General features: G+C 36.3%; 1 protein-coding gene across 6 annotated transcripts in view; it reads left to right on the forward strand.

Moving 5' to 3' along the window:
• NME7 (NME/NM23 family member 7) overlaps nt 1-12,112 on the forward strand; it is a 251,720-nt gene that overhangs the window by 110,614 nt on the left and 128,994 nt on the right. For all 6 annotated transcript variants that reach the window (XM_061183128.1, XM_061183130.1, XM_061183125.1 and 3 more), the window contains one exon: nt 1,346-1,447. In XM_061183128.1, the coding sequence (XP_061039111.1) occupies nt 1,346-1,447 (102 nt within the window). The remainder of the gene's footprint in view (nt 1-1,345; nt 1,448-12,112) is intronic.

Genomic DNA, 12,112 nt, shown 5'->3' on the forward strand with positions numbered 1-12,112 from the left:
ATCTTCTGTTTTCTGTGCATTATGTCCATGTTTCCTTCTATATTTTGAGCATATAGAACCTATTTATAGTGACTGTTTTAAAATTCTTGTGTAATTACATCCATCATTTCTGTCATTGCTGGGTCTGTGTCTATTTATTTCCTTCTGGTGATGGTTCATATTTTCCTACTTCTTTGCATGCCTGGTAGTTTTTACTGTATGCTGATGTTGTGAAACTTACAGTGTTACATGGTATTGTTGTATTCCTTTGAAGAATGTTTGACTTTGTTCTGGCACTCAGTCAAGTTACTTGGGATCAATTGGACCCCTTCTGAGACTTGCTTTTAAGCTTTTATAGGATAGGTACAGAGCATTCCATATCTAAAGCAAGTTTAGGCCAATTACTATGATGCAGTACCATTCTGAGGACTCTACCTGATGCCCTGTGTATTATATGAGGGCTTTCCACTCCGGCTGGTAGAAGCACAGACTCTTCTCAGCCTTGTGCTATCTTTGTGAATTGTTTCATTTACTGCTTTCTGGTAGTTCTTTTTTCAGCCTTGGGTAGTATCCTTTATACATACACAGACTCTTAGTCAAAGACTCAAGTGAACTTCTCTGCACATCCCTGTAGCTTACTCTCCTGTAGCTCTCCCACCTCCTGTAGTATTCTGTCCTGCAAATTCTAGCCTCATTGGTCTCCCTAAACTCCAGTCTTTGTCTCTTCTACTCAGTGAGAATGTTGGGCCCTTTTGTGTTTCCTCTACCTATCCCACTGTCTGGAAGCCTTCAGGCAGTAAGATGAGGCTGTTATATAGCTTTTGTTTTCCTCCTCTAGGGGATCATAGTACTGTGCTGTCTGTCATCCAGTGTCTGAAAACTGTTGTTTTATATATATATTTTTTAGTTTCTAGATGTTTAATGTGAGAGAATAAATCTGGTGCCTGTTATTCCTTATTGCTGGAACTCATTATGATTTTTATAAGTTTCTTTGTGATAAACACTTTGGAATTTATATCTTTAGAAGTGTTCGTTTGACAGTACTGTGTTCAAGAGAGAGAGCCTTTTAAAAGGAAGATGTACTAGAAGATAATTTCAGATAGTGAACATGTCAAGTGGTAAAGCATTAAACTAAAAGTGGTAGTGGTAGGAATGGAGAAAAGGGAACATATCTAAAATATATTTTTGCAGGAAAAATGGACAAAATGTGGGAACTGCTTGGCATAGAGGGTACAGATAGAGAAGATGTCAAACATAACTCTAACATTTTGAGTTCAGTAGAATAGTGGTACAATTAAAAGAGGAGGAGTAAAAGATTATTAAATTCTACTTGTTTGTTAATATTATTTTATATTACATATTATAGGAAATGGTGACAGAAATGTATTCTGGCCCTTGCGTAGCAATGGAGATTCAACAGACTAATCCTACAGTGACGTTTCGAGAATTCTGTGGACCTGCTGATCCTGTAAGTTATTGTTTAAAATATAAAGTAAAAGTTTGTTTTATCCATTAACTAAATATCTTAACAGGTTTTTGATAGTTTTAGTTCTTTAAAAGAAATAATACAAAATGAATATAATAGATACAAATTTTTATTCAAAATCACATTTTACATCATTTATTTCTTATACAGTATTCCCACAAAAGTGAATTTTTTATTAGCCTAGTGACAATATAGAATGGGCAGAAACACTGTGGCATTTTCTTTTATTGTTTCTTGTTGCTAAATTGTGTAGGTAAGTAAATTTGTTAAGCTCTGTGATAGAAATTGTCTAAAGTATTAATTATCCTTTGACATAGGGAGGCCATAAATAAAGCTCTCAATGTGAAGAATATTGATATGGTGGCTTCATACCAGATACGTAAATAAATATGAACAGTGGGACTTATGTGAAAAGTGATGTTCTCTAGTATGCCTTTCAGTTTGCTTCAGGTTTTCTTCACGTGGACATTTGGTGGTGAGGGGAATGGAGAGGGGGATGGGACTGAAAAGCAGAAGTAACATTTGAATACATATGCAAAAGCTCCATGCAAATGTTATAAACTGGGTAGGATTATAGGAAGTATTACCAATTTTAAACACTAACTAAATTTAAATTTACCCTTTATTTCACTATCACTTGTAAAGTTTATTGATGAAGAACAGCCAATTCAATTTAATTTAATTCAGACAATTTTATTGAGTTCCCTTAAATGTAAGATAAAAATTTAGCAACACCTATTAAGAAGCCAGCTTGTATGAGAGTGCTGCTAGATTAAGCCCTGTAGGAAAAAACAATACACCTGTTCTCAACGATCAAAAAGTGCATACAGGGCTTCCCTGGTGGTGCAGTGTTTAAGAATCTGCCTGCCAATGCAGGGGACACGGGTTCGAGCCCTGGCCCAGGAAGATCCCACATGCTGTGAAGCAGCTAAGCCCGTGTGCCCCAACTACTGAGCCTGCGCTCTAGAGCCCATGTGCCACAACTACTGAGCCCGTGTGCCAAACCTACTGAAGCCCGCGTGCCTAGAGCCTGTGCTCCGCAACAAGAGAAGCCACTGCAATGAGAAGCCCGCGCACCACAAGGAAGAGTAGCCCCTGCTCGCCACAACTAGAGAAAGCCTGCGCACAGCAACGAAGACTCAATGCAGCCTAAAGTAAATAAATAAAATAAATAAATTAAAAAAAAAAACACACATACATAAAGATCTTTCCAAACACTTACAGAGCAACATACTAGTAAGGTCTAAAATATTGTTAGTTCAGGTAAAATACAAATGGTGAAGGGTTGTTTATTAAGGGAGCAATTAGTATGACCTGAAGGTAATTAAAGAATCTTTGTAAGAGGAAGAGAGATGTAAATAGGGATTTTAAAGATGAATCAAGGCATGAAGAGAATAGGGAAAGCTGTAAAACTCTATGTGCAAAGGTAACAATGAAGGAATTTGCAGATTTACTATGGTATACAGCAAGAATATTTGCTTGGCTTCAGTGGGAAATGCAAACCTAGAAACACAAGGAAATATGTTTTCTGAGAGGAAACAAGGTGGGGAATACTGGTAGAGATGAGTATGGGATGCATAGCTTTAAAAGCCAGGCTAAAAATTGTGGATTCTGTATAATTAGAATACTGTATAGTAGAAAATAGGAATTCCTTGTATGTAGTTTAATTTTGGATGTGCTAAATTATTCCTTTGATGAAACTAGAGCAAACTAAATTGGAAGAGATTAAAGGCAGGGGCTATAGAAAAGGAAAAGAGCAGACCTGATGACATTAGTAGAGAAAGAGTTGGCAGGACCTACTTTATATCTTTTCAGGGAGAAAGAAGAATAGAAGTAAGTAATATGTGTGATTGTGAAAGAGTGATTATTAAAATGTGATTCTGCTTTAGAGGACATTAGGAGAAAGTGGTGGTGATATTGTTTATTGAATATTAATTGTAAGATATTAAGAAGGAATACTTTTTGGCTAGATGAATAAGCAGAACTCAGTGTTTGCCGTTTTTAATTTTTGATTTGTGTTTTATGACCAAGAGGGGGTTTTGTTCATTTGTTTTTTAAGATAATTAAAATTGTGGGTGACCAGCTGACCAAACAGAGGTAGATTAGAGAGAAACTAAGACAAAAAGAAGAATGAGATGAGTTTGTTCATTCTTTCATTCATTCAATAAATATTCATTGAACCTGTGCTGGTATTTGTGACTATAAAGAAAGAAGCTTTAAAGAGCTTACATTCTATGAGTGGACAAAAATATCTAAGTGGTTAGTTTCCATGTTTTGTGGCAACTGCATTGTTGGATGTTTGTATTGGGTACTATGGGAGCCCAGAATCATAGCATTTAGCTTAGTCTGGGGATGGATGATGGGGTCAGGGGAGTCTTCTTGAAGAACATGACATCTGAGCTAAATTATGAGGAATGAGTAGATGTTAGCTAAGTGAAGAAGGTGGGGAATGATAGGATTAAAGTTATGAATGCATAAAACAGCATCACTTTTGGGCTGCAGCAAACTGTTATTACTGTAGCTAAAGTACAGGGCAATGAATGATAGAAATAAAGTCATTGGGGGAAGAGTTGGAAAGTGAGCAGGTGAGTAATCATGGAAGAGTCCTGACAATACAAAATTTGCTGATTCCCTTTCTTTCTAGATATTTATTCAGTGAACATTTATGGAATGAATAGTATAATATGTACAAGGCTCACTGCTTGGTCCCATGGCTGGGCTATAACAAAGATGACTAGAACAAGGTATCTTTCCTTAAGGAACTCATAATCTCTTTCAGGGTCCTAAGTGTTGCGTCATTAAGCATAGTTGGAATTACTCGACTATATTTTTTTCATTCTAGTTATTTATGAGCCCCTTATTGCATTATATCAATACAAAGTTGTACCACAGGGATTTTAAAATTTGGTGCTAATTTAACATATAAAATGTTAACAGTGGCTGTCTGGGTGGTAGGATTATAATAATGTTCAATTCTACTTTCCTATATTTTACAAATTTTCTTTAAAGTATTTATATTACATTTATAATAAGAAAAATACATTTTATTTTATCATAAAACCTGAAAGTAAATGAACTTGTAAATGAGCAGTTGGGGCTGATTCAGGACTAATTTCTCCTCTTTAGTCTCAGGGTCCTGAATTATGTACTGTTTCTAAGTACAGGTACAGGACTTCAAGTTGGACCATATGCTTTTTTAAAATTTAGTTTAATTTGGGGGGGGGGTGTTTTTATTTTTTCTTAATTTTATTGAAGTATAGTTGATTTACAATGTTGTCTTAGTTTTAGGTGTACAGCAGAGTGATTCAGTTATACACATATATAAATATCTGTTCTTTTTCAGATTCTTTTCCCTTATAGGTTATTACAAAATATTGAGTTTAGTTCCCTGTTCACAACCATATGCTTTTGATGGGTACTGATGGGTATTTTCAAGTCAGAAGAAATACCGTTAGTAGTTACAGTCAAGCTTTAGGGACAGTAAAATGGCTCTTACAGTTTGGTCTCAGACTTCAGTTCATTTTATCCTTCTTCCTCTCTCTTTCTCCCCTTTCTCCCACCTTTCCAGTAAATAGATATTGAATGTTTACTACATGCCAGCCACTATGCTAGGTGCTACCAGGTTTATGTTAATAAACAAATACAGTCCTTATCTTTTTTTTTTTTTTAAAGATTTATTTATTGATTGATTGATTACTATGTTGGGTCTTCGTTTCTGTGCTAGGGCTTTCTGTAGCTGCGGCAAGCGGGGGCCACTCTTCATCGCGGTGCGCAGGCCTCTCACTATTGTGGCCTCTCTTTTTGCAGAGCACAGGCTCCAGACGCGCAGGCTCAGTAGTTGTGGCTCACGGGCTTAGTTGCTCCGCGGCATGTGGGATCCTCCCAGACCAGGACGCGAACCCGTGTCCCCTGCATTAGCAGGCAGATTCTCAACCACTGCGCCACCAGGGAAGCCCCCCAGTCCTTATCTTTGAGGAACTTAATGGTTTAGCTCTAGGAGGCAGAATTGATAATTAAATAGCAGTCTCACTTTTAACTGCCAGGTGTGCCAATCTGTTCATGTGTTATATTAAAATAATTTAGAAATTTATTTCTTCACTGCTTAGTAATTCCCACATATAAAGTGAGAGCCTCGGTTACAATACACGTCAATATAATTAGCACTTGGAAGAAAGCCAGGTACATAATGGCCATGCAATTAATATTTGATGAATTAATGAATACACTGGCTATATTTTCACACCTACTTAACAACTGGTACTAATTTATTGTTTGAATGTATTTTATCTACGAAGTGGGTCCTTTTTTTCTTTATACTTTTCTAAGATGTAGAACTACTTTTTAAGTTGATTCAAAAGAAGATTTGGCCTAACAGTGATCATTAGATCACTTTGTAACCGTACAGTTGACCCTTGAACAATGAGTGGAGGGGCACCAAGCCTCTGAGCAGTCGAAAATCCATGTGTAACTTATAGTCATCCTCCCATATCTGTGGTTCCTCCATATCCATGTTCTGAATCCACAGATTCAACCAACCGCAAGCTGTGCAGTAGTGTAGCATTTACTATTGAAAAAAATCTGCATATTAGTGGACCTGAGCAGTTCAAACCCTTGTTGTCCAATGGTCAACTGTATATGTTGTATATTGACATCACTTTCATCATTGATATCTGCTATTGGCAGAGATTCTGCCTCTCTGTGGTCTCATAGCTGGAAGGAAACAGTCATATGTATGAATGGAATTTCTTCCAGTCTGTCCAGAAGTGGTCTCCAAAGAGGGGGAGGTGCACAAGACAATACATTGTGTGTGTGTGTGTGTGTGTGTGTGTTGGGGGGGGTTATTAGACTTTCCATTTATATTTATTTACCATATGAAAAATAAGAAAAATTAAAGTTTGATATATTTAATGTGTGGACTAATAAGAGTACATTTAAATCTATTAAAATAGATACATATTTTGATGTATGTACATATTCTACTCATAAGGGTGCTTGAAAAATGTTGGACGCTACTATATAGAATGGTAAAATTGTCACAACAGATTCCTTTACAATTACAGAAGTATTCACTCACCACACAATCACCTGCAGAAAATACATTCACTTAGGCAGAAAATCTGTTCTAGATTTGCCTCTGGAAGAGATTTTAATTGCACCTGCTGAAGAATTTCACTGTTGAGTAGCTTGGCAGTTTTCCTGCTGAGCCATTAGGGACCTGAAAGAGTCACCAAAGAAGTGGTAAGTTGTCTGGAAAAATCATGCAAAATATATTTGTTCTTGGACTGGTGAGTATGACAAGCCAAAATAACCTAACATAGGTATGCCGTATTTTATGAAAAATGTGAACACATGAAAAATGTGTTCGTAAAATATTTTATGCAAAGGATCTTATTTGAGGGAATCTGAATTATTTTGTCAAGTGAATATCTACCCTCATCTGCTTTCATACTTTGAAACCTTTACCCCATTGCCAGATTGAATTGAGTCATGTTCATACACAAAAAGTAAAAGTGGCTCTTCAAATTTAATGAAGTTTTTCATTCATTTGGTTTTCCAGAGGGATATTTTACCTGCTATCTAGTGGCCTTTATTGATTTCAGGATCAAAGTAGAAGTATCAAGATATTTTGAAGGGCAGTTCTTTCTTCATGAATGTGCAGGAAGTTGTTGAAACTTGGAAGAGAAATGCTTGGAAGTTGTTGCTTCTGTCATCTGTTGACTTTCTGGTCACATTCCTTTATTCACCTGAAGACTTGGAAACCAGGATCATAGTCCTTCTCTTCATCCCATTTCTTACCATAACATCCATGTGGAAGATTCACCCAACACCTGGCCTCAGAGCTCAGCTCCCGTCAATTATCTTCTCAGTTTTCTTCCACAGCCATATTCAATTGTTTTCTTAAAATATTGAAATATAGTTGACGTACCCATGATGTTAGTTTCAGGGTACTACGTAGTGATTTGACATTTGCATACATTGTGAAATTATCACCATGATAAATCTAGTAACCATCTGTCCCCATGCAAAATAACTATATTTTTGACCATATTCCTTATGCTTATATATATATTCCTTATACATCATCATGATTTATTTATTATATAAGTGGAGGTTTGTACCTCTTAATCCTCTTCACCTATTTCACCCAACCCCCACCCCTTCTGGCAACCACCAGTTTGCTCTGTGTATCTATTAATCTGTTTCTATTTTGTTTTGTTTGTTCCATTTGTTTGTTAAGAGTCCACATATGAGTGAGATCATGTGGTATTTCTCTTTCTCTGTCTGACTTATTTCGCTGGTGTAATACACACTAGATTTACCCATGTTGTTATAAATGGCAAGATTTCTTCTTTTTATGATTGAGTAATATTCCATTATGCAGTTGTTGAGCATCTTTTCATGTATCTGTTGTCCATCTGTATGTCTTCTACGGAAAAGCATGTATTCAGGGTCTCTGCCATTTTTTTTTTTTTACTTTTTATTGGAGTATAATTGATTTACAATGTGTTAGTTTTAGTTGTACAGCAAAGTGAATCTATTATACAAATACATATATCCACTCTTTTTTTAGATTCTTTTCCCATATAGCCCATTACAGAGTACTGAGTAGAGTTCCCTGTACTATACAGTAGGTCCTTATTACAGCAAGTCCCCTACATACAAACCTTCAAGTTGCGAACTTTCGGAGATTCGAACTGTGTTCGCATGTCCAATCATGTAAGTTAGTTCGCGTGTCTGGCGTACGTTGTCACATGCGTGCATCCTCTACAAGTGGTTGTGCTTTTGCGTACTTTACTGTACAATACTGTACAGAGTACAGTAGTACAGTATCTTTATTTCAAGCCCAGGATGTCCGGAAGCAAGTGTAAAAGCAGCGGTGATGTATAGGTGGTACTGCTAAGAAGTGCCAAGCGATAGTGATGGAATTAGAGGCCCAGAGAAAGGAGGAAGAGAGATAGATGTAAGAAGTAACGGAAGAACTCAAGAGATTCACGATGCAGGACATGCAAGGGGATTTTCTTTATGTGAGGAAGCACAGGACCCGAATGTACACGAAGGTTACAGCAGCCATTGAGAATGCAATCCAGTGCTGCCATGTCGTCTAGGATGAGAAAAAATGAGCTACTACCCAGACATGAAAAAAACTGGATTATTTTTTTTCAAGAGGGTAGATAGAATTGAATCCAGCAAGGAACCAGAACCTGAGCCGTCAACGTCAGGCATGAGTGAAATTGCAGCTTGCCTGCCATCTCTTATTGCTGACAGTCCTTCAGCTCTACCATCTCCCACCTCCTCTCCCTCCTCCAGTCAGTAATGCCAGCCCCTGTATGCCAGCTGTTGTACTCTACTACTGTACTTTTCAAGGTACTGTACTGTAAGATTAAAAATGTTTATTTTTTTGTGTGTGTTTGTTTTTGATGTATTATTGTGTGAAAAGTATTATAAACCTATTACAGTACAGTACTATATAGCCAATTGTGTTAGTTGGGTACCTAGGCTAACTTTGTTGGACTCATGAACAAATTGGACTTACGAATGCACTCTTGGAACTGAACTCGTTCGTATGTAGGGGACTTACTGTAGTTATCTATTTTATATATAGTAGTGTGTATCTGTCAATCCCGATCTTCCAATTTATCCCTCCCCCCAGTACCCCCCGGTAACCATAAGTTTATTTTCTACATCTGTAACTCTGTTTTGGTTTGGTAGATAAGTTCATTTGTAGCCTTTTGTTAGATTCCACATATAAGAGATATCATATGGTATTTGTCTTTCTCTGTCTGACTTACTTCACTCAGTATGAGAATCTCTCTCAGTGTGAGTGTCCATCCATGTTGCTGCAAATGGCATTATTTTGTTCTTTTTTATGGTTGAGTAATATTCCAATGTATATATGTACCACATCTTCTTTATCCATTCCTCTGTTGATGAACATTTAGGTTGCTTCCATGTCCTGGCTATTGTGAATAGTGCTGCAGTGAACATTGGGGTGCATGTATCTTTTCGAATATGGTTTTCTCTGGATATATGCCCAGGAGTGAGATTGCTGGATCATATGGTGGCTCTATTTTCAGTTTTCTAAGGAACCTCCATACTGTTCTCTATAGTGGCTGTACCAGTTTGCATTCCCACCAACAGTGTAGGAGAGTTCCCTTTTCTCCACACCCTCTCCAGCATTTATTGTTTCTAGATTTTTTGATGATGGTCATTCTGACTGGTGTGAGGTGATACCTCACTGGAGTTTTGATTTGCATTTCTCTAATAATTAGTGATGTTGAGCATCTTTTCAAGTGCTTTTTAACCATCTGTATGTCTTCTTTAGAGAAATGTCTGTTTATATCTTCCCATTTTTTGATTGGGTTGTTTGGGGTTTTTTTGATATTGAGCTGCATGAGCTGCTTGTATATTTTGGAGATTAATCCCTTGTTGGTTGCTTTGTTTGCAAATATTTTCTCCCATTCTGAGGGTTGTCTTTTCATCCTGTTTATGGTTTCCTTTGCTGTGCAAAAGCTTTTAAGTTTCATTAGGTCCCATTTATTTATATTTGTTTTTATTTTCATACTCTAGGAGGTGGATTGAAAAAGATCTTGCTGTGATTTATGTCAAAGAATATTTTTCTTATGTTTTCCTCTAAAAGTTTTATAGTATCCAGCCTTACATTTAGGTCTTTAATCCATTTTGAATTTATTTTTGTGTATGGTGTTAGGGTGTGTTCTAATATTGTTCTTTTACATGTAACTGTCCAGTTTTCCCAGCACCACTTATTGAAGTGGCTGTCTTTTCTCCATTGTATGTTCTTGCCTCCTTTGTCATAAATTAGGTGTCCATATATGCGTGGGTTTATCTCTGGGCTTTCTATCCTGTTCCATCGATCTGTATTTCTGGGAGTCCCCCGCCAGCTCCATTTTTCTTTCTCAAGATTGCTTTGGCTATTCGTGGTCTTTTGTGTTTCAATACAAATTGTACAGTTTTTTGTTCTAATTCTGTGAAAAATGCCATTGGTAATTTGATAGGGATTGCATTTAATTTGTAGATTGCTTTGGGTAGTAGAGTCATTTTCTCAATATTGATTCTTCCAGTTCAAGAACATGGTATATCTCTCCATCTGTTTGTGTCATCTTTTATTTCTTTCATCAGTATCTTATAGTTTTCTGAGTACAGGTCTTTTGCCTCCTTAGGTAGGTTTATTCCTAGATATTTTATTCTTTTTGATGCAGTGGTAAATGGGATTGTTTCCTTAATCTCTCTTTCTGATCTTTCATTGTTAGTGTATAGGAATGCAGATTTCTGTGTATTAATTTTGCATTTTATTTTGTATTTTCTTTCAGTTTGTTTTATTTTATTTCAGTTGTTTTTTAGGTGTTTAGTTGTGTGAGTTCTTTATATATTTTGGATATTACCCCCTTATTGGATGTATCATTTGCAAACATCACCTGCTCAGTAGGCTGCCTTTTCATTTTGTTAATGGTTTCGTTTGCTGTGCAAAAGATTTTTTTTTTTTGGCCACATGGCATGCATGGCATGCAGGATCTTAGTTCCCCGACCAGGGATTGAACCCTGCCGTGGAAGCACAGAGTCTTAACCATTGGACACCAGGGAAGTCCTGCTGTGCAAAAGCTTTTTAGTTTAATATAGTCCCACTAGTTTATCTTTTGTTGCCTTTGCTTTAGCTGTCAGATCCAAAAAATCATTGCCAAGATCGATAGCAAGGAGCTTACTGCCTGTGTCTTCTTCTAGGAGTTTTATGGATTAAGTCTTTAATTCATGTTGCATTAATTTTTGTGTATAGTATAGGATGGTGTCCAGTTTCATTCTTTTGCATGTGGCTGTCCAGTTTTCCCAACACTATTGCAGAAATACTATCTTTTTCCTGTTGTGTATTCTTGGCTCCTTTGTTGTAAATTAACTGACCGTATATGCATGGGTTTATTTCTGGGTTCTCTATTCTGTTCCATTGATCTGTATGTCTGTTTTTATGCCAATACCATACTATTTTGATTACTATAGTTTTGTATTGTAGTTTGAAATCAGGACGTGTGATGCCACCAGCTTTGTTGTTCTTAAGATTACTTTGACTACCCGGGGTCTTCTGTGGTTCCATAAAATTTTAGGATTGTTTGTTCTATTTCTGCGAAAAGTGCTATTGAAATTTTGATAGGGATTACATTGAATCTGTAGACTGCTTTGGGTAGTATGGACATTTAAACAATATTCTTCAATCCATGAGCATGTTATATCTTTCCATTTTATTTTTTTGTCATTTTCAGGGTTTTTTTATTAATGTCTTATAGTATTTTGAGTATGAATCTTTTACCTCCTTGGTTAGGTTTATTTCTAAGTATTGTATTACTTTTGATGTGATTGTAAATGGGATTATTTTCTTATTTTCTCTTTCTGATAGTTCACTATTGGTGTATAAAAATGCAACCGATTTCTATATATTGATTTTTTAATCCTGCAACTTTACTAAATTCATTTTTTCATTTTACTAGTTTTTTGTTGGTGTTCAGGATTTTCTATATAAAGTATCATGTCATCTGCAAATAGTGACAGTTTTAATTCTTCCTTTCTAATTTGGATTCCTTTTATTTCTTTTTCTTGCCTGATTGCTGTGGCTAGGATTTCCAGTACTCTATTGAGTAAAAA

This window comes from Eubalaena glacialis, chromosome 3 (assembly GCF_028564815.1).
Source record: "Eubalaena glacialis isolate mEubGla1 chromosome 3, mEubGla1.1.hap2.+ XY, whole genome shotgun sequence".
Lineage (NCBI taxonomy): Eukaryota > Metazoa > Chordata > Mammalia > Artiodactyla > Balaenidae > Eubalaena > Eubalaena glacialis.